Raw genomic sequence first — 27,896 nt, forward strand, 5'->3', positions numbered from 1 at the left:
TCAAATATGCACTTTCAGCAGCTTAGTTAGATTAATATAAGCTGATTTCTGATTGACTGTTATGAATTACTGGACGTTGTTGTTCTTTGAACCTTTTATTTTATTTACTCTTTGGGGAAATTATAGTATTTTGTGCCCTAGGCACACAGGGAAGTTTAATTTATTTGATTTCAGTAGATGCCATGATAAGTTCTACCTCAGCTACAGCTATACAGACATGTACAGTATTAATAACTAATATAGACACATTTAATTTAATTAGGACATTCAGTTGCAAAAGTCCAAAAGCATTTCAATGCAAAAAGTGTTACTAAACCCAGGACTACTAAACCCCTGCATTCACTATATCTGGTCTCCCACAGTACACAGAACATGGAAATGCAATTTTTTTAGTAAATATACTAAATACCTTTTCTCATCAGCAGTATATAACAGTCTCAGGACTTCTATCAGTTTCTAGTAAAGCTTGTAGGAGGAGTTTTCATACTGCATTGAGCTGTCCTTTCAGGATCCAGGATCTTTGACCCTCTGTCTGGACAGTGCTGTTTGGCCCTGTGCTGATCACATGCACTCTCCCAAGAGAAAAAAACTCTCTAGCTATACACACCAAACTGAGTATGTGCAGCCTGACTCCAAAGGCTCTGTTTTATCCAGGCCTGTTCTGGAGTCAGTGGAAGAAGAGGGGGATCTGTGCATATAGGATCAAACAGCCTTTTTACACAATGCACAGGGTTACCATTTAGGTTCCACAGTGAGTATAATAAGCATGCTTTACTGCATATACAGACTGATTTGACTGTTGTGGGTTTGGTAACCCTTGGCAATGCCTTAATTCTATTTTTTTTTTCTTAATTCTATTTTTATATACAGCTTTAAATAGACTTTTGTGAAATAGCAGCATGGTCTACTAACATTAAATATGGCCTTTGTACCCACAGAAAAAAAGTGTTATATTTATATTCTTGCTGTTCTCTTATTCATATTATTTATTTGTTTGTTTCATGTCATTGGATAGCACTGGGGTTTATTTACTAAAGCTGGAGAGTGCAAAATCAGATGTTTTCTGCATAGAAACCAATCAGCTTCCACGTTTTATTGCCAAAGCTTAATTGAACAAGCTGAGGTTAGAAGCTGACTGACTACCCAAGGCTTTTGCCCAATGGTGGGGGAAGAGATAGGGTGCAAACACAGGAAAATTTGAAAACAAATTGGAAAACCAGCCTGTGCAGTAATAAGTGCGTCGGACTGCTTTATTTGATGCCGCCCTCTAGAAAATTAGAATTTGCCTAATTTTCACAAGCCATGCTTGAAGTTGTTGAGCATCACTTTTACCAGGCCATTATGGCAAGCCTTGCACTCCTGCCTTGAAATTCTGAGGTCCTCCTTTACCAAATCACACCAGGAATATGAAATGCATGGAATTTGTACACACTTTCACAATTAGGAAAAAGAAACACATTAGGTTATTTTGCTGTGTGGGACTGTATTTAGGATTTCTAACTCTGTAAGCTACAGTGGAAATTGTTGCACATTACTTAAATAAGTATAAGGCCCCTTTCAAACTTTTGCTACTTGTTCTGCCACTTGGGACTGCAAAGTCGCATGATAAGTGGTACCCCATAATTTCCAATGAGTACCGTTCATATTCATGCAACGACTTCAAAGTAGTCCCTGTACTACTTTGGTCTGACTTTGATGTGATTTGGGGTCCATAGACCTCAAGAATTCAAGAATTCACAGGCATTGCTTCAAGTTGCATCAAAATCATGTGACTTTCAGGTTGTACAAGTATGAAAGGGGCCTAAATAAATTTGTAATAGCACCTGTAGCACTGCAGAAGATGCTGGCACAGTAACACTATAACTGGGGTAGGGTAGTTAAAGCAGTTCCATAGGGCTCTGAACAGGTATTATTTATGAAATAAAATTGGCAAAGACTTGAGCTAAAGAAAGTGCAATAGGGAGATACCAAATGAAAAAGGCTGAAATTGAATGTGGGGTATCCCCTTATTTGATTAATAATTGTCTTGATGTGTCCAGCTGACCTTGGTTTTATTTAACCTCTACCTTACTAGCAGGCCCCACAACTATTGATAAAAGTTTTTCTGATGCCCTGTCTGCAGCATCTTTATAACTTGTATTTAAGCTCTATTCAGATAAGTTTTCTTGTGTTTTCTTGCAGATGCACTTTAAGCGTCACTCTTGAACAGGCTCTTATTCTTGCCCGAAGTCATGGGCTACCTCCCCGTTACATCATGCAAGCTACAGATGTCATGAGAAAGCAGGTAAGAAGGCTACTCCACTGATACCTTTAACCACTTCCCGCCCGCCCTATAGGCAAATGACGGCGGGAATGTGGTTGAGTTATCCTGACCGGACGTCATATGACGGCGGCAGGATAACTCCGCTCTGGGCGCCCCCCGGGGGCGCGCAGAGCGGCGATCGGTGATGCGAGGTGTCAGTCTGACACCCTGCATCTCCGATCTCGGTAAAGAGCCTCTGACGGAGGCTCTTTACCATGTGATCAGCCGTGTCCAATCACGGCTGGTCACATAGTAAATAGGAACAGCCGTTGATCGGCTTTCCTTAGTTCGTGCCTGACAGGCACGAGTAAAGGAGCGCCGATCGGCGGCTCCCCTGACAGGGGGGGGGTCGGCACTGGTAATCAGATCATTGATTACCAGTGCAGACCCTCGGGGGGGGGGGATGCCACTAGATCCACCAGGGATGCCCACTATGACCCCAGGGATGCCCACTATGACCCCAGGGATGCCCACTATGACCCCAGGGATGCCCACTATGGCCACCAGGGATGGCAATCAGGGCTCAGGGAGCCCCCCATTGCCCACCCCATCAGTGCTGCCCACCAGTGCCCTCCCTATCAGTGCTGCCCACAAGTGCCCATCATTGCCATCCTTAAGTGTCGCCCACCAGTGCCCATTATTGCCCACCGGTGCCGCCTATCAGTGCCCATTAGTGCCCATCAGTGCCGCCCGTCAGTGCCGATCAGTGCCGCCCATCAGTGCCCACCAGTGCCGCCTATCAGTGCCCATTAGTGCCCGTCAGTGCCACCTATCAGTGCCCGTCAGTGCCACCTATCAGTGCCCATCAATGCCGCCTATCAGTGCCCAGCAGTGCCGCCTATCAGTGCCCACCAATGCTGCATATCAGTGCTACCTATCAGTGCCACATATCAGTGCCTATCAGTGCCGCATATCAGTGCCGCCTATCAGTGCCGCCTATCAGTGCCACCCCATCAGTGCCACCCCATCAGTGCCACCCCATCAGTGCCTCCTCATCAGTGCCTGTCAGTGCAGTCTCATCAGTGCTCATCAGTGCAGGAAAAAAATTATTTATTTACAAAATTGTATAACATAAACAAATTTTTTTTTTTTTTTTTTTTAAACTTTTCGGTCTTTTTTTATTTGTTTAGCAAAAAGTAAAAATCGCACAGGTGATCAAATACCACCGAAAGAAAGCTCTATTTGTGGGGGGAAAATGACATAAATTTGGTGTAGGTACAGTGTTGCATGACCGCGCAATTGTCATTCAAAATGCAACAGCGCTAAAAGGGGAAAATTGGCCTGGGCGGGAAGGGAGGGAAGTGCCCTGTATTAAAGTGGTTAATGATTCCTTATTTTCTGGTATGTAAAGTCATTGAGGAGCAGTGTTTCTTTCCGTCAGCTACATGTAATGCCCCTTTCCATCCCCCAGTGGCTGGTTGTTCATTCAGATCTTGTGCCGACTCCTTATGTAAAGTTTGCAGCAAGGTACATTGGTAACCTCTTCACTGCTTTGGCTCACTTTTCTCAGCCTACAGGTCTGTCTGGAAATTTGTACAGAGCTATCAAATTCCATGATTGAAGGCTCATTCTATGGGGGGTCGCACCAAACACCGAACCCAAATAACACTGGGGTCACAGGCTACAAGGCCAGTGATCCAGATGAGGGATTCGTCACCACTGTCAGGCCGGCCAAACTTTCTTCTCCTTGCCGCCACCAGTTTCCTAACAGAGCCAGTCTCTGGGTTTGCTTCCTATGAATAGGCCTACCCTCAGTCCAACAGGAATAAACAGACTCAGTCCACATCCTCATTTAACTCTTCTTTACTATTCAGTAAATTGGTAAATAACAGTCCACAGATAACATGCTTCCATAGTACATGACTGAAATGCCTCTCTCTTCCCATCAGCAACTTTGCCAAGGTGCCTACAACCTTACTATTTATACTACCAAGTAAACAACCCAGAGTGACAGGATAGTTGCCTAGAATCCCCTAGCTGGACTTCCTTCAAAAGGGCAATCTACCGCCATCTACAGAAATACGGGGAGATCTATTGGCAGAATAAAATATTGCACTTGATTCCACTATGAAAGTTTAAAGGGGTCTTGCACACCCTTCACTGCCACCAAAAGCATGAAAAGATTTTTCATGTCTGCATTACCATTTCCTCTGACAAAGTGTATATTTACAATGCATGCCTTATTATTTGTGCTTAAGAACTCTATTAAAAAAAAATATATATAAAAACGAGCTACAGCTTGTAAAAAAATTCCCCACTTTCTGCTGTAGTCAAGAGAAACCGCCAACTGAAGCTGAATCCAATACTTCTGGGAGCATTGAACTCCTGGTCCCTCTTCGCACTTAGCGGTCCCTACAACCAGCCCCTGTGTCATTGCAGGACACAGTAATTATATATGGGACGGCGTATCTGAATACAGAGGAGGAGAAAAAAATCCAACATTCCTGGGGGTGCCATATTCTGAAAAATCTTCAACTATCAGTTTCTCTACAGCAGAGATTGGTGATGTAGGCAGTGGGAGTAGTCAATGCCTTTACATTAAACACTTTATTTTGCATATATATGTTTTAAGCCTGGCACAAACTACTAGTTTTTTTTTTTTCCTTCAACCCAGTGGGCTGAACGAAAAAAAAACTGACAGCTCAGGTCGGAGCCACTGTTCTAACTATGCAATGTTAGTACAGCAATCTCCCCTGCTGTTCTATTGTGTTCTAACAAGGGGGACAGCCTTCCCACCAGAATACTCCAGCCAGCGCTCTCAGCCCTTGGCTGTCAGACCGACTGCAGTACACATGGGCTGGATGTCGGCCATTTTTATTGAACCGGTCGATGCTGCCTGACGTTCAGCCTGTGTGTACTAGGCTTTAGTGACATGATCACTCCAAGCTGAACTATGCGTAATGTTTGCAGCATTCAGAGTTTAAACATGTTTCAGGGTGGATGTTTATGACTGTATAGAAAATAATTTAAAGCCTGGTACACAATACTATTTTTTTTTTTCGTTCAACCCAGCGGAGTGAACATAAAAACCTGACAGCTCAGGTCGGAGCTGCTGTACTAACTATGCAATGTTAGTACAGTGATCTCCCCTGCTGTTCTATTACAGTAAAGAACAGGTACAGGTGAGGAAGTTATAGAACCAATTACTCTATAATCAAGAAAGGAATGCCTTTCCTGTCAACATCTAACAAGGAATATGAACAGACTGTAACTGATTTTGTTTACATCCTTAAAAAACAAATTTTACCTACCATATTTTTGAATGGTTCAACAGCAGCTGCAGATCACTCTAAGACAATTGATTTTTGATATTTCAAATAATCATTTAGCATCCAATTAACTATTTTCCTAAGCACAATTCCAGTGGTAGAGTTCCCTATCTGCAATTTAATTGGACATTTAAGTGATTTATAGTGGAAAACAGCTTCAGAATCTCTGGAAAAGACATCCTGTTGACATCAGCACTTATTGTAATGGATACACCACTAATGCAATTTTTGGCAATGTCTGTTAGCACTGATGATTTAATCAATAGTCTTGGCTTTGTTCATAATGCACTTGAGTAAATCTATTTGAAAAGCAATAGAGCTTTGGTCTTTTTAGAAATGGTTTTAGCTTGGTTTTGTATTTGTTTATATAGTAGTGAGCTTGATTTAAATGGTTAGCTGAGAATAACATTTTTCTGCAGTCATTGTTTCATATTGTAAATGAAACACTAAATCACAGTCTAAGTGTTACCGGCTAGAATTTTTACAATAATACGAATGGCAGGAATATCAAACAAAACCCAAGTTAGGCTTAATCAATAGGGCAATGAGGAATGTGTATTTTATCTATAGCACTGAAGTGACTCTAGAAAGGTGGAATCTCATTATTGGATCAGGTTAGGACACTTTGCATATTGGATAAGAGTCCTATTTTGGATCAATTGATTAAAGTAGATACAATCAGAAAAAAACTTTTATGAGCTTTAACACATTCATTCCATTTCATAAGTATTCTGCAATGTTTTTACATCTCCAGCTTCTTTAAAAGACTATCAGTATAAGAAAAAAGTTTGTTGGGCGCTTCCACTGGAAAGATCAGTCCTCCAATATAAAGTCTTGGTGGGGGAAGGACAACCAGATTGCTGAATGGACTTCTGGGGTGTACGAATATACCACGCTGACACTGAGGGCAGTTCTTGAAGGGCAGAAGCAAGTCCCACTGGCAGGCAAAGAAAGAGAGAAGGCGCCTCTGAGTGTAGCCGATATCACTTTATTGCATAACAAAATTGTGCACTTAAATGAAGGATGGCGTGTGTCATCACAGCTAAAGGGTCCCTCCCTGGTCTGCGGCTGATCCCATACTCTAGCTGACCGGCAGCAGGGAGATGACACAGCAAAGTAAGCCCAATCTGAGGTTCTAGGTCAAAACAAGGCAGTGGTGGAACGCATGCCTTGCTGCTGGACCGCACAAGCGTGATGATGTGGAGGGGCGGTAACGCATTTGGGAGCGTTCCAGCGCTGCCTCATTTTGACCTAGCACCTCCGATTGGGCTTCCGTTACTGTGTCATCTCCCTGCTGCCGGTCAGCTAGAGTATGGGATCAGCCGCGGACTAGGAAGGGACCCTTGAGCCGTGGTGACACACACCATCCTTCATGTAAGTGCACGCTTTTGTTATACAATAAAGTGATATCAGCTACACTCAGAAGCACCTTTTCTCTTTCATTAAAAGACTATCAGGTGATCCTTCCATACTCAGGCACTTCATGTTATGGGCTGAAAAGTTGCACCCACCCTCTTATTTGTGTCCACCCTCTTATTTGTACTCTAGATGGAAACTACAAGCAGCCATGCCATTAAATGTTGGGCAGACATATTCCACTGTTTTCACCATTAGAAGGGAAAATAACCGTGCTAGGTGAAAAGGAACGAAAAAAGAAGAGCAGCAGCTTCAAGTGTGACAACACCCAAAATAATCTTAAAGTAAAACAAGCTGCGCTGCTAAAGTGAGACAGTGCTACAATCACACGTGTGTATCAAAAACGTATAATGAATAAAAAATGATGTTGAAGTCCATATAGTCTCTTGTTCAAAAAAGTTTCCAAACGACAAGTATTAATTCAAATAATCGCAGGATTAACTAGGTGTAATTGGACCTCCACTAGTAGTACAAACTGCTTACCAGAATGTAATGAATTATGTGCCAAACCAAGTGATTTCACACCCAAGATCTCCAAAAGATATTATCATACCACGTACATATGAGAAAAAATAAATGATCCCATAGCGTAAAACTGATAAACAATATATAAAGGTGAAGGAGAAAAACGTACAAGTGTAAGAAGTGTTGAGCATAAAGTGTATCACACAAGGCTGTGAAGAATCCAATATGTAGCAGGTAATTCGGATGAAAAACCAGACTCCACCAAAAGTGTAGTGACATGGCTGCCAACAGGAGGGAAAGAAGAATCTGTCTTGCATTCAGCAAATGATGACACAGAACCTGAACAGGAATGATTGGTGACCCGGTGATGGATGCCCATATTATGTGATTTGAGTTTAACTAACATTTGGAGGTTATTCAAGTCTCTTTTTATCTGGAGATCTGGAGTATTGGAGACCTTGGGTGGAATCAAATTTCTATTTGGCGTTTTGTATGAGAACATCTGGTAAGCAGTTTGCATTTTTGGTGGCGGTCACTGTTCCTGTTTGGTGGAGTCTGGTTCACACCTGGATTATCTCATATCATTCCCTATTTGGCAATAATCTATTCATTTCCGGTAAGCAGTTTGCACTACTGGTGGTGGTCACTACTTTTTTGGTGGAGTCTGGTGTCCGAATCATCTAATACCTTTTGCAATTGGCGTTTAATCTCACCATTTCTGGTAAGCAGTTTGTACTTCTGGTGGTGGCACTGGTCACTACTAGGGATGATCGAACTTTTCAAAAGTTCGGTTTGACCAGAACACCCGAACTTCCTGAAAGTTCGGCCCGGATTTTAGAACCCCAATTGAAATCAATGGGACCTGAACTTCGGTAATCAAAAAACACAATTTTGAAGCCCTAAAACCCAATAAATGCCCCTAAAAAGTGCCTAGGGTTCTGGGTCATGCCCCAGGGACTATTAATCACACAAAAAAAGTTCTTAAAAATTGTCATTTTTGATAGACACCTGGGTGTTTTTGTAGCTGGCGTTTTTTTGGGCATTTTTTGGGCGTCTTTGGAGGCAGGCATAACATCTGTACTTCTGTGTAGGGGTATATATACACACACACTTATATGTATTTATACACATACACACATATTGGGTGTTATAGCAGAGAAGCCATATGGGTGTTAATTATTTCATTAGCGCAAGCATAGGTTTCTGCTACTTTCACACCTATATATGTGAATGTGTATATATACATACATGTGTGTGTGTATATATACCCCTACACAGAAGTTCTGATGTTATGCCTGCCTCCAAAGACGCCCAAAAAATGTCCAAAAAAACGCCAGCTACAAAAACGCCCAGGTGTGTTTTTGCAGCAGGCGTTTTTTTTGGGGCATTTTTTTGGGGTCTTTGGAGGCAGGCAAAACATCTGAACTTCTGTATAGGGGTATATATACACACACACTTATATGTATTTATACACATACACACATATAAGTGTTATAGCAGAGAAGCCATACGGGTGTTAATTATTTCATTAGCGTAAGCATAGGTTTCTGCTACTTTCACACCTATATATGTGTATGTGTATATATACATACATGTGTGTGTGTGTATATATACCCCTACACAGAAGTACAGATGATATGCCTGCCTCCAAAGACGCCCAAAAAATGCCCACAAAAACGCCAGCTACAAAAGCGCCCAGGTGTGTTTTTGCAGCAGGCATTTTTTTGGGGCATTTTTTTGGGGTCTTTGGAGGCAGGCAAAACATCTGAACTTCTGTATAGGGGTTTATATACACACACACTTATATGTATTTATACACATACACACATATAGGTGTTATAGCAGAGAAACCATATGGGTGTTAATTATTTCATTAGCGCAAGCATAGGTTTCTGCTACTTTCACACCTATATATGTGTATGTGTATATATACATACATGTGTGTGTGTATATATACCCCTACACAGAAGTTCAGATGTCAGGCCTGACTCCAAACATGTCCTCACAAAAGCCCTATAAACGCCTGCAGCCAAAAAGCAGGGTGACAGGGGGGAAGCCACTATCCGGTTCTATAAGTGTTCTAAGAGAAACAATCTTTTCTCTATAGCGGTCACCCTGACATGGAAGGGTTTTGTCACCCTGCCATAGCAGTCAGTCAGTTAACCCTACACTACACTATGGTCCCCTTACACTTAACACTTTCCCTACAGAAACTATATTATTAAATCTAACTATAGTGGAAAATAGTACCCTAACTACACTAGATATCCCTTTCCTCATACTAATAATTGCTAAATGACACTTTGAAGCAGAAGTAACAGAACTGCTTCCACTCTCTTCCACAGCCCTGTATTAAAATGGTAGAGATTTTGCAGGGCTATCTTATATACTGGGGGGCGTATTCACTAATGATTGGCCTCTGGACCCCCTAGTCACTCTAGTCACATTCCTAGCATTCTCTTGCCCCCTCAATTGGCTTTTACTGATGGTTCTGGTCCAATCACGGGCTTTTAAAGCCCAGTTCCTGTCCCATTGCATTTTGGTCGGTTCTGGTTGCCGAATTCTGAACTTTTTCAGCAAAAAGTTCGGAATTCGGCCGAACCTCAAACAGTCAATGTTCGGGTCGAACCGATGGTCGACCCGAACCGTTCGATCATCCCTAGTCACTACACTTTTGGTGGAGTCTGGTTTTTCATCCGAATTACCTGCTACATATTGGATTCTTCACAGCCTTGTATGATACAATTTATGCTCAACACTTCTTACACTTGTACGTTTTTCTCCTTCACCTTTATATATTGTTTATCAGTTTTACGCTATGGGATCATTTATTTTTTCTCATATGTACGTGGTATGATGTCGGTTGAGCCCAATATATGGTCCAAGTTCTGGAAGTACAGTGGAGTATCTGACCTAGAAGTGTGATATCTTTTGGAGATCTCGGGTGTGAAATCACTTGGTTTGGCACATAATTCATTACATTCTGGTAAGCAGTTTGTACTACTAGTGGAGGTCCAATTACACCTAGTGAATCCTGCGATTATTTGAATTAATACTTATCGTTTGGAAACTTTTTTGAACAAGAGACTATATGGACTTCAACATCATTTTTTATTCACTATAAGTTTTTGATACACACGTGTGATTGTAGCACTGTCTCACTTTAGCAGCGCAGCTTGTTTTACTTTAAGTCCATGTAGAGCACATGCACTTAGACATAAAGGGACTGTAGAGGATCAGCAGCACTAATATGCAACAACATGTTAGAAAAAGGTGAAAACCGTATTTTATTTTTAAAAAAGAAGGTTACCTCTGCTGATCATAGTTAGAATGAAAGCAGCTGGAGATGGTAAACCCCTTTAAGGTGAGCATACACTCTAGTATTTAAATTTTGAGAAGGAGGAATATAGGGAAGCTTGACAGTGTTCTTGATTTCAAGCTTTCCGTGAAGAAAGTTTTAATTGTAAAATATTAAAACGATAATTCCTAGTTTAATCTATGTGCTGCTTGACTATTACTATGTCAGTGCAGCAAGCATAGTTAGAAGAGTATTAGTTGAGACAAGCTCACTTGTCATTAAGGATCTTAAAAAAAAAAAGCTGTGACAACCTAACCTTTTCCAGTCTTCAAATGTAAACATTAACCACCTCAATATGAGGCACTTTCACCCTCTTCCTTCCTACCCAGGCCAATTTTCAGCTTTCAGAATTGTCACACTTTGAATGACAATTTGAGACAGATAGAGCTTTTTGGTGGTTTATTCACCACTGGGGTTTTTATTTTTTGCTAAATAAACAAACAAAAAAAAAATCTTCGTTTCTGTTATAAAACGTTTTCTTCTTTACTAATGTGCGCTGATGAGGCTGCACTGATGTGCACTAAAAAGGCTGCACTGATGAGGCTGCACTGATGTGCATGACGAGGCTGCACTGATGTGCACTTGATGAGGCTGCAATAATGAGACTGCACTGGTGGATATTGATTGGGACTGATGAGGCTGCACTGATGGGCACTAATAAGGAGGCACTGATGAGGCTGCACTGAAAAGCTGCAATGATTGCCACTGATAAGCTGCACTGATGGGTACTGATAAGCTGCACTGATGGGTACTGATAAGCTGCACTGATGGGCCTGCACTGATAATCAGGTCACTATCTTTGTGTGAGAAAAATGGAGAGCTGATAATTGGCAAGTCTGTTTACATGTTACCAGCTGTGATTGGACACAGCTGATCACATGGTAAAGGGACAGTGTGAATGGCCCTTTACCCCAATCTGTGATCTGCTTTGTCCAAGGGACACAATGATCACAGACAGTTCCTATTGCTTCCCGTGGGAAGCAAATTCTCTGGAGGACATCCAGGGACACCCTCCCAGAACTGGAGAGCTGTGCTGTAGCCATATATCAACTATACTGCGATGTTAAAGTGGTTCTAAAGTTAAAAGCTTTTTTACCTTAATGCATTCTCAGCATTAAGGTAAAAACCCTTTTTAATAGTGGATTTCCCCTCCAGCCCCCCTAAATACTCATCTGAGTGTGATCTCGGTCCAGTGCTGTGCACATCTGCAGCAGCTCTTCTCCCCTCTCCCAGCTCTCACAGACTTTGCTGAGAGCAGTTGAAGCCATTGGCTCCTGGTGCTGTCAATCAAAACCTGTGCGCAGAGAGCGAGGGGTGGGGCAGAGCTAGGGTGTGTATCCGAATAGATGGAGACAGCCTGGCTCGAGATTGAGCACACACGAGTGCCCCCATGGAAAGCAGCTTCCTATGGGGTCACTCACAGGGGGAGAGGAGCCAGAATCGCCGATGGAGGACCCGAGAAGAGGAGGATCTGGGCTGCTCTGTGCAAAACTATTGCACTGAGCAGGTGAGTATGACATGTTTGTTGTTAAAAAAAAAAAAAAAAAAAAAATATTTTACACTCCAAAATACACTACCATTATTTGGTGCTTTAGGCAGCCCATTTAAATGAATGAATGGACTGTAAATCACACATTTCCCACCCCTCCCCATGAGATAAACAAAAGCAGACCTGTTTGAGGTTCCTGTGTTCCTGTCACCTCAAGACCTTTGTATCTCCATAAAGTCAATGATTTTTGTTTTCTTCTTTTTGTCTGATGCTAGTTCTGCATCTTTGTAAAGTTTTGAGGACTTTAGCTACTGCTGTACTGGCTATTTTTGTAATTTAGTCAAGTCAAATCTGGGTGGCAACCATGGCTCCCTCTATAGATATAATAAAGTGGGTGTAGCTACTATAAACAAGGAAATGTATTGTTTGCAGAATTACCAGGTAAAAATAAAAGGAAAAAACCTGAAAAAAAGAAAACTAATTCAGGCACTTCATGTACAGATTGGTAAGCTGCCAGATATATTACATTTTTTTTTTTTTAGGGTTTAGATACAATTTAATGTTTTGAGGACAGGATTTAACACAATAATGCCTTAATCAGTAGGGGAGGTAAAAGTCAATACCACACATCCCCGTAGGAGCCACTGGTGAATAGGAATCCCCCACCCTGCACAGCCAGGCACACCACATTTTTCACAAGCTCACTGAGACAGGAAACAGACCATGTAGCATTATTTTGTTTTATTTATTTAAGGGTTAAAAACGTGGATGGGGAAAGGGGTATTATGGGATGTCCACTTGACTGGAACAAAGTCTCTTCAGGGACACTTCAACTATACACATTTACTATGTACATTCCGCCTCCTCCAGGACATCACTTGCTTGCCGAAAGACCCAGGCCCAGCTGGAACATGGTTTAGGTGGGAACTGGCAGGGTACTTTGTCAGGTCAAGCAAAAGCCCTTTACAGGCAGGGACTTCAGACCCCTTTGGTGTGTAGAAAATGTCTCAGCGTCCAGCTACCTTCCTGTGGCTACCGATCCCAGCACCACCTCTCCAGGCCCTGCCAGCCCACCTGGCTACAGCTGCACCTTTCTCTAGCCCTCCTGGATAATCTTCCACAGTCCTCCCCGACTGACTCTACAGCCATCCCAGACTGCCACTCCTCAGTCCTCTCAGGTTGTCTCACTGACCAGGAACCCGGCTGTCTTCTCCTTGGAGATCTCCTGAATGTGCTTGCTTGCTCTTGCTCTCCTTACTCTTGCTCCTGTGCCTCTGGACAGGATTCCTCCTTGTGTTTTCAGAGGATCCCCCCAGCACCCAAGCCCCAGGCCTGAGGTCACCCCCCCCCCCCAAACTAGGGGGTTATCCTCAAGTACCCACCGACAGCCTCCTGGCACTTCATCTCCAGCTTCAACCCAAACTCCAATCTGCCCCTGCTGGGCTGACTCAGAGTATTTAAAAGGCCCCCCCCCCACACCTGCCAGCCCATTTGGCCAGGTATTGGCTGGGGCCCTCATTAACACTCCAGGCAGCTCCTCCTAACCCCATTCTTCTGGAAGTTTCTCAAAAGTTCCAGCAAGTAGGGGATCCCTGATGAGTCATTAAGCCTCCCTGAGTCACTCACCCTGACCCAGATTCAAAACACAGGGTTGGCTGCCAGCCAAGCAAAAACAATTTACCTAAACTACCTAAAAGCAGTACAACCTAGCACTCTACACTAGAGGGTGCTACATAATGAAAAACAAAAACGTAATAACATAATAAAAAAGGGCAGTGACTACCTTCTTTACCTTCCTCCTTTAAAGCATAAAGCTTTCCCCAGTACTGCAGGTATGCTCTTTTATGTATACTTCTGGCTAGAAACCAGAGATAAAATTCGTACTTCCAGGTGCTTGCATGCTGGTCCTAATATCCTACATGATAACTATAGACCCCAGAATACTAGGGTGCCTTGTTATGCAAATAGCAACCACCTTTCATGATGGATCTGACCTTAGAGCTTCCTGCATCTAACTATTGGACAATCACATGGACACCTGTAACTGCTTTAACCACTTGCCGACTGCCTAACGCAGATCTACGTCGGCAGTCAGCCCCTCACAGGCAAAGCGACGTAGGTCTATGTCGCTCGCTTGTGAGGGTCTAGGGAGCGAGCGCGCGCCCCCAGAGGCGCGCTCCCGCGCGGTCACGCGCCCCCCGCGCATGTGACCGGCAGACACGATGTCCGCCGGTCACTCGGCGATCGGCGGGGGAGAGGGAGAAAGTCAGGTGGCTTGTGTAAACAAGCTGCCTGTCATTCTTCCCGGTGTATGAAGGATGATCATACGGTTCTACTATGTAGAACCGTCGATCACTCTTCATACATCTGAAGCCACAGCCAATCACAGTAGAAAGCATGCCCCTAGGGACACACACAGCCCCTCCCTCTCAAATAAAGTTAACCCCTTCACTACCAGTGTATTTTTACAGTAACAGTGCATATGTATAGCACTGATTACTGTAGAAATGTCACTGGTAACCCCAAAAGTGTCAAAAATGTCAGTCAAGGGTCCGATCTGTCCGCCGCAATGTCGCAGTACCGCAAAAAAATCGCAGATCGCCGCCATTACGCGTTAAAAAAAACAACAAAAATGACAAAAATCTTTCCCTTTGTTAGTAAACGCGATAACTTTTGCGCAAACCAATCAAAATACGCTTTTTGCGATTTTTTTTACCAAACATAGGTAGCATAAAACAAATTGGCCGAAAATGTTAAATAATTTTGATTTTTACATTTTTTTTGGGGGGAATTTCATATAAAAAAATGGGAAAAATATTGCTATTTTTGCAAAATTGACGCTCTTTTTTTGTTTATAGCATGTGATCAAAAAATCGCACAGGTGATCAAATACCACCAAAAGAAAGCTCTGTTTGTGGGAAAAAAAGGACGCCAAATTAGTTTAGGTACAGCGTCGCACGACCGCGCAATTGTCCGTTAAAGTCATGCAGTGCCGAATCGCAAAATACCCCCTGGTCTGGAAGGGGGTAAAATCTTCCGGGGCTTAAGTGGTTAATAGCAGAGCACCATGGTTTCTGAAGTACACAGGGGAGCTTTCTATTCATCTGGAGATACTTGCTATAGAAGTTAAGTAACAGATTGCTCTCTGTTTAAGATGCCAGTTCTAAAGGTATGGTCACCTAGCCACAGGTTTAATTTAGACTTCCAGTCTGTTTCTGTGTTTCAAAAAAGCCAAGCAGAGAAAGCATACAGTTGTAGCATCCACTCTAGACTTGGGTGAGAAAGTGGGTGGTCATGAGAGCCCATCTTTGCTCCAGTGAATCACCATATGTTTGCAAGCAAGGTCACACACTAATAATGTCACATCTTTGGAACAAGTTTATTCAAGAACCGTCCACTAACAGTCCCTGCCTGTAGTTGCACTCCTCTGATGCGTTTTTTCCTGATTGGGCTTAGGCGTAGGGGTCTAAACTTGTGCTAAAGATGTGACGTCATTAGTGTGCAGCCTTCCTTGTAAGGATATTGAGAGAAAATATACAAACTAAAATGCAGATAGTGTCCTGGATATAACAAAGAAGCCCTGCAGAGGAGGAGCAACTAAATTAGCAAAGCTATTAGCACCAAATCCATGGGCCTTGAGGTCTACACCAGTGAATGAATATTTATTTTTTCCCCATTACACCTACAGAAACACAGTCAATTAGTGACTTAGCTATTGTGTCTTTATTGCCTCTTAGCAACCTTTAATGTTAACAAAAGGAATAGCATAATATAATACAGGAATAATTGAAAATAATTGCCTTGAAATAGCTATAACTTTCAATTACATGCAAATAAAGTCATTTTGGCCTAAATAATTGTGATTTAAATTTCATTAAGAATAATGACCATTTATAACAATGTGTTATCAGAAGCATCAGATGCATACCCTGTCACTAATGACATCAATGAGAAAGACATAAACAAAGTCCTTGATGAAGCAATGCAGTGGAGCGAGCACATTTTGTACAAGACAAATTATACCATAATTATCATTCTTAGTATCCTGCTTACACAGGATCTTTTATTATATGTTTGTCAGCACTTCTTTACAAATTCTGTGATGATAAAGTATCTTTTGAAATCATGAGCAGGCTTTTAAACAGGTGCCCATATACACAAAAAATTATTTTATGAATTGTCATATGTGAAATTCCTTTGTAAAACATGAAATAGTAGAAGCAGTAGTACTGCTTTAGCATATGTCATGTGTGATATATGCTAAAGCAATGTCTATTCATTTCACACTTTACATTTTCTAACAGTTGATTACACAGTGGAAATACACAAACTGTAAGTAAATGGTTTTGCCTACTAAAATATTTGTAATTATGTTCAGCCACTCTTGTGATTCATACATCTTTTCCAATTTGCATAATTATGATGGTGACATCATTATTTACACTTGATCTTACCATAAACACAGGCGGGTGAACATAAATGTAGGTACGGTGACTCCGGGCATCTGTGCTGGCCAGTGCCTCTCTGAAGCCAAAATGTTTTTTAGTTTTGGATTGAAGAGTACGACATGGAAAAAAACCCTATTAGGGTGGGGGTTTTTTTCGGTCTATGTGCTAATTGGAAGATTGCTGTTCACTTCCTGTTTAAATACACAACAGTAAATGAGAAGATATCTCCAAAGTTAATCAGATCCCCCATTACACAGTTGTTATCAGAACCTAATGGAAGAGTTTCCCTCTTCCAGTACCACTGACAACTCCAAATTGTGGATTTTCCTCCACTTTCTGCCAGGTGACAGTTGTCATTTTCCCTCAGTTTCAGACAGTGGTCATCTGGGTAAATATATTGTAGAAGATAAACTCCCTAATGGGAATGCAGACGGCACTCTATAAGTAAGGCCTCTTTCACAAGGAGCGGACCGTATTGCGATCCGCTCCGGCACATTTTTTTTATGCATATCATCCCATCCGTTTGCGGATGATATACAGACATAATGTATGTCTATCGGATTGCGGATGTCAGCGGATGACACCGCTGACATCCGATTTTGCGTCCTTTCCGTTTTTTAAACAGAAGAAAAATAGGGTTCTGTTCCGTTCCAAAAAACAGAACAGAACTGAAAGGACGCAAATCGGATGTCAGCGGATGGTCATCCGCTGACATCCGCAATCCCATTGACATGCATTATGTCCGTATATCACCCGCAAACAGTTTGGGTAATATACGGACATACGAAACGCCCGTGTGAAAGAGGCCTAACACTTTTTCAGCAAACCCAAAAAACAAAAATCACATTGATTCTTTGGGCCTATGAAGGTAGGTGGAGAATGTTAATTGCCACAAATGCAGTGTCCTTGTCACTCACTGTATTGAGTTGAACTAGAAGCATAAGGCAATCTTATTGTTCAGTAAAGTACTAATCTCCCCATCCCAATGCAATGGAGATGAACAAAGGCAGACAAGTTTGAAGTCCAGCTTGGGTGACAACCATGGCTCCCTTCATAGATACAGAGAGGAGTGAGTGTAGCAAACCTAGGACAGTGATAAGTGTGTTATTCACAGGATTACAGGACCTTCACAGGTTAAAAAATAGGGAAAATAACCTGAAAGAGAAAACAAATGCAGTCATGACAAAAAAAAACTGGCACGCTGCAATACATTCCATTTTTGTGTTTGAGCTTTAAACCAGAGAAGCATAACAATTTGTTGTCTGTGTCAGAAGCACTGACCGTCTTCTACTCAGGCAGAGGTACTGATTGACACTTAGGCACTGGCAACCAGTTAGTGACTTTCCATCCCACACTTCCATTTTTTTAGCCCCAAGCAAAAGTAGAATCACTGGCATGTCAGACCCAGAGTAAGAGAACTTTGGGGAACTTGTATTTAGTAGCTATTTTCACATTTTTCCTGAAAATAGGCAGCTGCTACTGAATTCACTTTCTGACTTAAGGTCTAAAAATAACACAGTATCGAACATCTTCACTTACTTTGTTTGCCGTTTTCCTTATGTTTTCAATCTTTCATCTCATGTCATTTCTCCCTATTCTCTTTTTTCTGGATTTAGGGTGGCTCTCTTCTATTGCAAGGTCCCCTGGAGTCACCTCTATGATTGAGCTTCCACCCAACATTGCACCCCAATGTGCCAACACTTCATTGCCACCAAAATACAAATGAGCAGCACAAAATCCCATTAATAACTCAATCCCAAACTCCTTCTCCAGACAGTTGTGGGCAGAACCTATTTTTGGTATACATTTGCTGCATAGACATAAATACTTTAATGTTAAAAAAAGAGAAGGATTTAATACTACTTTAAGGTAAATCGGAGTGTACTGTTTTCAAACACAGTTTAATTACAGTCTAGTCATATTTTGCCTCCAAACTACTAAATGGTATTTTACTGGCTGCTCTTGCCTAACATGGCAGCTAATATATATCGATAGGCTTCAAAGTATAGTTATACCAGTGCCATGTATTTTAGTTTCTCTACAGCTATGGGAATTCTTAAACCAGAGCTGTGCATGCTGTTAGTGGCTCCTCATCATGCCACTTTTCTTTTAGGTTTAGCAATCTCTGAATCACTCCCTGGTTTGGTATATATCTAGAAGGTTTCAACAGTAATTTCTTCCTCAGAAGTTCATCTCAGCCTTTATAAAGGACAACTAGTGTAAAAAAAGTTTGTACTCCGGTAATTGTGTAAAAACTAACTTTCCCCCCACAAAACTATAAACCACAGATGCCTGCGCACCTCTGTCTGCTGCTCTATATAAAATAAAAGTTTTCTTTGTGAACTTTTTATACATTGTACTTCTTTCTTTTATTAGTAACTGGTGACCTAGCCAGTGCTTTCCAGCTGCCCCCTGGAAAGGCTATGTTATTACTGCCTTTCAGCGAGATCTCTAGAGTAAGCTTCAATATCCTGCAAGATTTTGCAGAATCATAGTAAAAAGCAATTTTTTTAACTGTGGCAACATGTACACAAAAAAAAGTGTGCAGGTGCAGGATCTACTGGGGTGTCATTGTGAGGAGTGCCAAAGAATTAAAGTAAGTGGAGAAATAATTCTCTGGCAAATGGCCACCAGGATATAAGCAGTGCACATTTAAAGGGGGCTGAAGACATAAAATGAAAAACTGCAAACAGGCAGGGTTTTTATTGCAGAAGTGCCCCCCCCCCCTCTTAAATCTCAACTTCCCCTTTAAAGTGGTTGTTAAGCCAGGGCCATCTTACAGAATGGGCACGCTAGGCAGTTGCCCGGGGGCCCCACTTGCCCAGGGGGCCACACCTGCCCAGCCACCCAGCTCCAGCCAATTATTAGTCCCAATTCCCGTGTGCATCCCCCCGCTGAACTTAGCAGGGGGCAAGCGCCTGTCGGCCCTGCGCTGCTGTCAGGCCACTTGGGCTGTGAAGGGGGAGCCCACAACTGCAGGAATGCCTGTCCCCCTCCACTGGAACAGCTGTCATTAGCTTGGCATTGCTGTACCAATAAATATCGCCTTATCGATATTTAGCATTTTTGTTTTTGTGGGTGATTGTGTAGGCGGGGCCCCAGTGCACTTCATTGCCCAGGGCCCTTTAATACTCTTAAGATAGCACTGTGTTAAGCCACTTTTTACCATCCTGTCTGGTCTTTTTAATCTCCCTGGCGGTATGATTGTTTCCGATTTTAGGCGCTGAAAGCGGTACAATTATTTTGCATATAATTCTTAATGATGAGCAGCCCAAACCAACTATTTACATATGATTTTTTTTACTGTGCGATCTTCTTTATAACATCTCGGGTATGATTAAGTTTGAAACACAAAATCATAAATTGTAATATAATAAATAACTGTAAATAAGTTAAAGTATAATATAATATATATATATATATATATATATATATATATATATATATATATATATATATATACATATATTTTATATATATATATATACTGAATATGTGAACCGCCAAGGAGGTTAATAATCCTGTGCGCCCGTGCCCCTGTGTCTGTGTGTTTAAAAAAAAAAAAGCCGCTCTTCACCAGTTTTCAGAGCGTCGATCGCCGCTCACGTGACCCGCCAGCTCTCCCCTCTTCCCATCTGACAGCTGCCTGCAGCAGGCGGGGCTAAGGATTCCCCACTGAAGTCAGTCAGGAGGGGAGGAGGAGAGGCCAAGAGGAGGAGAGAGGTGGTGGGTCACATGAGGGCCGATCAGCGTTCTGAAAACTGGTAAAGAATTACCTATTTTAATAAAAGACATACACAGGGGCACACAGGATTATTAAACAGACCGTAGACAGGATATGAAACTTTAAATGAAACTACAGCAGCAGGAGGGGAGGGGCGGGCACTGACACAGGAGCAGACAGACACGGAGGGAGGGGGGAGAGAGGTCAGAGGAGGACAGGAGGGCTGTGGATGACAGAGGCACGTAGACTGACCACAGTGTCAGGGCTCAACAGCCACGGTATACCGTGTTCAGTTTACAGAGGGGAGGACATAGCCAGGCAGGATCAGCCAGGGAAGGGATCAATATTTTTTTTAGGTTAACAAATGCTTTAAAAAGAAATTCTGCCATTTCCCCTTTTAATATAAATATTCGCGAGTCGCAGCTCGCACGGTGAATGACAGCGCCTTCATGACATTCTTGAAAAGGGTGGAGCATAGGTGACCCCCTGAAAAAAGTTCTGCGGACGCCCATGCATGCAATGTCTTTTCTGCAATAAAATACACCTACCTGCCTGTTTGCAAGCCCTGCAGAATGAACAATGAGCACACTACCAGTGTGCCTGGTAGACTGCACTCCTGTGCATCAAAATGACTGAGAACCGATACTTGGAAGAACCAGGGGAGAAGGAGCCAGCGAGGGATCTTGCAGGCATCAGACCACTGGAGCTTAGGTGAGTATTTGCCCCTTTAGTTCTTTTTTAAATTGCCAAAGTATACACAGAAATTGCATCACGTAGTTCACAGTAAATATCTCAATTATTTGTCATTCTACAGCAGTTTTATTGGTGCCTTTCTTTTATTTTTGATTATTCAAATTAAGTTCCTCTTTATTTTATGTAATGATACTATCCATTGTAATAATTCCTTTTTTTTTTTTTTACATTTCTTTATTAATATTTATCTCTATATTTACACGCAGAATAATTCATCCAGCAAAAGTGACAGAGGTGTGGTTTGACACAAACTATAGCAAGGGTGCTTAGAGTGGTTTCCTTCTTCTTCTCGTTCTTATGGTTTAAATCTTTGTAAAAAAAAAAAAAAGCTAAAACTGCTTAGGCACCCCTGCAATATTGTTTAAACCCCTGTCACTTTTGCTGCACAGTTGGTTCTGTGTGCAAGTGCAGGGAAAATCTAAATCAGGGCATCTGATGGAAAATAATCATTCATATTATATACGGTATAATTCCATTGTTGCATGACCACATACAGTTATCAGAAGGACAATTTTTGCAGTTGTGATCTAAATGCCGCTCCTTGTTTGTCTAATATACAGTACATAACACATGGAAAATAAAAGTAGGAGACTATATAGGCTGATCATATACAATGCAATTTGATTGTACAATTTTCTTTCAGCAACTATGTAGAGTAAAGCAGGTTGCATGAAAAAAAACCTGACAAATCCCAGCATCAACATCACCTGTTGATACATTGGGGTTGGTTTACTAAAACTGGAGAGTGCAAAATCTGGTGCAGCTGTGCATGGTAGCCAATCAGCCACCAACTTCAGCTTGTTCAGTTAAGCATTGACAAAGAACAAAAAAAACGAAAAGAAAAAAAAAAAACTGGAAGCTGATTGATTTCTATGCAGAGCTGCACCAGATCTTGCATTCTCCAGTTTTAGTAAGTCAACCTCATTGCATTTTAACAGCCACTGATCCAATTCCCCACCAACGCCACCGCTGCGGGAATATGCTGATTGGCGCTCGCAGCCATTGACTGCAGGCGCCGATTGAATGCTGGTTTACCAACATGAACGTTTGCCAGAAGCTGGTCATTAGATAGGCTTCTGTTGAATGGACAGCTGCACAGATGTAATGAAAGTTATCCGGTTCCTACTGAACCATACGATTTTTTAACCGTGTGTACCAGACGTAAGGGCCTGCCTAACTGGATACAGTTTAAAGGGAATGTTAAGGTAGACCCTCATATTACATAGTTTTAGTACATTTAAAGGTGATTGTACGGATCAGATTTTAGGCATTCTCATATTACTCACAGCAGATTGGTAGAGCTTTGTGGTCAGCTATTCTGAAAGTTATAAGCTCATACTTCTAATTTGCAGAGACATTTGTGGATTCCTATATGGCTGAGCTTTGGTATAATGCCACTAAGACATATGGGATTACATCATCCACCTATTTTTATGATCAAGCAAATAAATCCTTTTTTAGATATTAAGAATGTAAATGCGTGATAAATTTAACTTTTTTTCACCCACTGCAGGGAGCGCGTGTTCAGAATACAGCCAAGAATCTGGGTGTTCGAGACAGAACTCCGGCATCTGTTCCAAGGTATGCTACAACTGTTTAATCACACACATAGACTGAACTGGATGGACGTGTGTCTTTTTTCAACCTTGTAAACTTTGTAACTGTACAACTGTAGAGGAAAACAATCTGTTTATATTTACTGTATATGTATGGCTTTATTTTATACTAGTTAGTAGTAATCCACCTATATTTTAATGCAGTTTTAACTGTCAGCCACTTCATGGACGTTCCTTTTAAACAGTAAATATTGACCAATAGTAGGGGTGCTTGTCCTTGGATGCACTCTGATCAATTGTTGCATTGAGTCGTGTAGCAGGGTAATTCAGCATCTGCCTCGGAAAAAGTATGATTTCTATTGATTTAGGAAGCAGAAACAGACACCTTCTTTTAAAGCCAAAGCAGTGTGGATGACTTCAGGGAACCAGGATGTATGTATTATAGCAGTCCATGTGACTGCCATAGGATCTATCACTGTCTGGATGCAATAACATATATTCTGAAGGCAATAGGATTTAGCAGATTGTTTTTATAACAGGGCTAGCCCTCTCAAAATTGATATTTGAATATAAATGGGGACTGGTAAACTGATTCATCTCTTAGCTTCTCATATCCAATAAATACTGAAAAAGTGTGATTTTTCTATCAAATTTCATATGTTTACATATTTAGCCTTATTGGCTCTACATAGTTTTTGCTTACAGGTCTTTCTGAAGTCCTGTTGGTAAGATAACAGTGTAATCCACCACCGTCTGGCTGTACACAGTGTGCAGAGCATGCTTTCTTTATGTTTTTTGGAAGGGATATAAACAGCAGGTTAAGATTGGCTCCCATGGAGCCACATGATGATTCTCCTATCAATGCACCTCGAACAATGGTTTAACCACTTCAGCCCCGGAAGGTTTTACCCCCTTAATGACCAGGCCATTTTTTGCGATTCCGCACTGCGTTACTTTAACGGAAAATTGCGCGTTTGTGCGACGCTGTACCCAAATACAATTGATGTCCTTCTTTCCCCACAAATAGGGCTTTCTTTTGGTGGTATTTGATCACCTCTACGGTTTTTAGATGTTGTGCTATTAACAAAAAAAAGAGTGACAATTTTGAAAAAAACACCATATTTTTTACTTTCTGCTATAAAACATTCCCAATAAAAAAATGTTAAAAATGTAATTTTTTTTATCAGTTTAGGCCAATTTGTATTCTGCTAAATATTTTTGGTAAAAAAAAAATCCCAAAAAGCGTATTTTAATTGGTTTGTGCAAAAGTTATAGCGTTTACAAACTACGGGATAGATTTTTGGACTTTTTATTTATTTATTATTAGTAATGGCCACGATCAGCATTTTTTTTTAGCGGGACTGCGACATTGGGGCGGACAGATCCGACCACTAACTGACATTTTTGCCACTTTTTGGGGACCAGTGACATTAATACAGTAATCAGTGTTAAATATTATGCACTGTTACTGTATAAATGACACTGGCAGGGAAGGGGTTAATGCTGGGGGTGATCAAAGGGGTTAAATGTATGCCTAAAGTGCTTGCTCACTGTGTGTGTGGGGGGTTTTGTGAAAGGCACAGAGAGATCGTCGTTTCAGCTTAGCTGCCTGTCTGACAGAAGATCCGCCTGCTTTGTTTACATAAGCAGGCAGGTCTTCTGTCAGTTTTCCTGACGATCGCGGGAGGGCAGCGGCAATCACCGCCGCTCCTCCTGCGGCCCGCCTCCCGCTGTGTCTAAACAGTACTACGTGATTTTGCGCAGGCGAGTTGCCCTGCTGCAGTAATACTACGGTGGGTGGTTGGCAAGAGGTTAAAAAAAACAATCACTCCATATGAAAGATAAAACACAAGAAGTGAGAGTTTAGTATGTAATGGGTCAGCACTGGTATGGGCAGGAAAGTAATGTTCAGGAAGCGATTGGAACTTCATGTTGTAGGGAAGTCTGGGATAAATAAAGACTGCTGGCCAGGATGTGCTGAGTTTATAGGGGTGCATGAGTGCATGGGCACTGTACTGTACCCTAAATACTCCAGACAGCCCCATTCTGTACACCACTCAGCTGTGCCACTGTCATTTCCAAATTCTATGCCATCCAATGAATGGGCACACCTTTGCTGGTAAATCATTTTATTAAATAACAGAAGGGGCCCTGGATCCAACATCCCCGCTTGGCTTGTTCTTAGGAGCCCTTTTGCTGTCACAGCCACCAGTCAGACCAGTATAACATACTAAACCAAAATCAAAGGAAAAAAAAATGACAAGGTTCGACATGAGTGAGCATTACTCATTATAACAGCATATGTACATATGTGAGTTGTAATATGCAAAGCACTGTGTAGTATGTCAGCACAAAGGGAGAGTAAATACAAAAGAAACACCAATTGTGCAAAAGTTGTCCTTTAATCTTAATTTAGCCAAGGTTTGCATGTTTACAATTGCATAACAGAACAAACAACCCATGAGGGGCAGAGAAGCCTACTTGCAAAGCATTAGCTGTCAGCTTTTATTGCCAGCCGGCTTTTCATTAAATAAGCTCATACAAACAGAGCGGGGCATACACTTTTATGTAGTATCACATAACTCTTTTTAAATCAGGCATTAGGATTTATGGCTCTGCTCTTCTGCGTATTACAGTGATTAGAGAAGGAGCAGTGTTATGGAATTTTATATGATTATTTATAAAAAATAGTAAACCAACAATGCAATAAAGCAGCAGGAGGAATCAGCGGGGCCCCGGCAGTAATAAAGCAAAAGTTTGACCAGCAAAGAAAATTATGTGTTGAATATAATCTTACTTTTATTGGTAAAGCTTTGCCCAGAGACTTGAGTCTTCTTCGACCAAGAATCCTCTCCATCAAGGTTTACAGATTCAAGTAATCTTCTCGTTGGAAGTAAAACTTGTAGCTACGGAATATAATTATATATATTCCAACCTCTTTTGGTGGTATTTGATCACTTGTGCGATTTTTATTTTTTGCGCTATAAACAAAAAAAGAGCGACAATTTTGAAAAAATAACAATATTTTTCACATTTTTTTATATAAAATTCTCAAAAAAAATTTAAAAATCAAAATGTTTTAACATTTTAGGCCAATTTGGTTTCTGCTACGAATTTTTGGTAAAAAAAAAATTGCAATAAGTGTATTTTGATTGGTTTGCACAAAAGTTATTGCCTTTACTAACTATGGGAAAGATTTATGTAATTTTTATTGTTTTTTTTTTTTTAACTAGTAATGGCGGCGATCTACGATTTTTTTAGCGGGACTGCGACATTTCGGCAGACAGATCTGACCCCTAACTGACATTTTTTACACTTTTGGGGGTACCAGTGACATTACTACATTAATCAGTGCTATAAATATGCACTGTTACTGTAAAAACTACAGTGGCAGGGAAGGGGTTAACATTACTGGTGATCAGTGGGTTAAGTGTGTCCCTAGGGGCGTGATTATAACTGTCAGGGAGCGTGGCGATCCTATATAGCTGGATCACATAGCCTCTGTGATCACTTCAGGGAGAATGACAGATGGCTGTGTTTACATCAGCCGTCCGTCTTTCTCCCTCAGCTGCGGGAGATCACGAGTGGCCGGCGGCCATCGGAGACGCCGGTCACACGCACTAACTCCCCGGCTAACGAGCGGGGGCGGGAGCACGCTGGCGTGCGCTCGCCCCTACAGCCTCCTGAGCGAGCAACGTAGTGTAAAAAAACTGCGGCAGGCGGGGTTAAAGTGCTTAAGGATGAACAAGGCTTTCTTTTTGTGAAAATTGTCTTGCAAACCTTACTCAAAAAAATAAATAAATAAATAAACAAAACACACTTTTTTGGGCAGTGTTAGGGTAAAAAATAATATTACTTTAGATAAAAAGTATACATTTCATTCTGTAATTTGTCTTGTTTTACAAAAATTATGATTCTGGCACAAAGCATTGCAAAGTTATTTAAAAAAGTATTTTCATTATTGCACTTTTTTAAATGTGAAATGTGTAAATATATGTTAAATGTGTAAAAATATTTTCCTGGCGCATCATGGCAGCATACGCTTGGGTTGTGGCTCCGCCCCACACCCTGATAGGACTGGTTAACTATAAATCAAAGACAGACCCGGCTTGCAGCATTCTCCTTATTGCCCTCATCTGATCAGGACTGGAGTCACGAGGTATCCCTTACCGTTTGTCGTCCCAGTCAGGTTTAGCCTTTTCTGGGTGTAAGTCCTTCCTGTACAGTCTCTAAATGAGCTATATGGTTAGAGCCCCATTCTGGTGGTCTGGGGGGCATAGTTCGGCCTCTTCTGGGTGGAAATCCTTCCTGTACAGCCTCTATATGAGCTATGTGGTTGGAGCCCCATTCTGGCAGAGCAGGCCAGTCAAAGAAAGTTTTAAATAAGCTTTGACATAAGTGACAGCGTTTTCCCTTTGCTTTCCTTATGCTTTTCACCTCTTTTCTCTTTTTTACGGGTGTTTCCCATTTCAAAGATGGCTGCAACAGTGCAAGTACACTCTGAGCATGAAAGGCAGGAAGTGATGCAGCTCCTGTGGCCTGTTTTCTGGCTAGCCCATTTCCAACATGGCGATCTGAGCATGCTCAGGCACTAATATCATCACTAATGGCAAAATATGATAGTTTTAAATGGTTTATGGCATTTTTTTGGGAACACATGTTGGATCTATCCACTTCTGCATGCTGGATGCTTATGTGGTGATTGTTTACAGGTATGTTTTCCCATTTTATGGCATTCACCTGAGCTTTTCTTATCTCCTTCTCAGTGTTGCTCTGGGATCACTGTGCTGTTTATGGCATTTTACCTTGGCTCTTCCTATCCCCTTTTCAATGCTTGCACTGGGATCACTGTGTCATGCTGTTTTTCATTTCCGTCTGCTGCTTTGCTCTGTTTCTATGGGGAATGCTGCCCAGTCAGACCGCCCATTGCTTTTAAGTTATAGGGATTAGGTAAGTAGTGAGAGTTGAGAATAAGAGAGCCAATATCTAAAGCCCTTTAAGGACCTCAAGATGGAGGAAGCTCTATAAAGGTCAAGACAAGTCGCCATCTAAGAGCAGACATCCAGGCAATGTTGGTCAAGATCATCACCTCACCACTCATTATCATTGTTCCCAG

General features: G+C 41.6%; 1 protein-coding gene across 1 annotated transcript in view; it reads left to right on the top strand.

The window, feature by feature from the left end:
• Window positions 1-27,896, top strand: part of PREX2 (phosphatidylinositol-3,4,5-trisphosphate dependent Rac exchange factor 2) — a 438,451-nt gene that overhangs the window by 403,761 nt on the left and 6,794 nt on the right. Inside the window, exons 38-39 of the mRNA XM_082259215.1 lie at window positions 2,182-2,284; window positions 22,738-22,805. Of these exons, the coding sequence (XP_082115341.1) occupies window positions 2,182-2,284; window positions 22,738-22,805 (171 nt within the window). The remainder of the gene's footprint in view (window positions 1-2,181; window positions 2,285-22,737; window positions 22,806-27,896) is intronic.

The sequence above is a fragment of the Pelophylax lessonae genome (genome assembly GCF_965119305.1).
Source record: "Pelophylax lessonae genome assembly, chromosome: 5".
Lineage (NCBI taxonomy): Eukaryota > Metazoa > Chordata > Amphibia > Anura > Ranidae > Pelophylax > Pelophylax lessonae.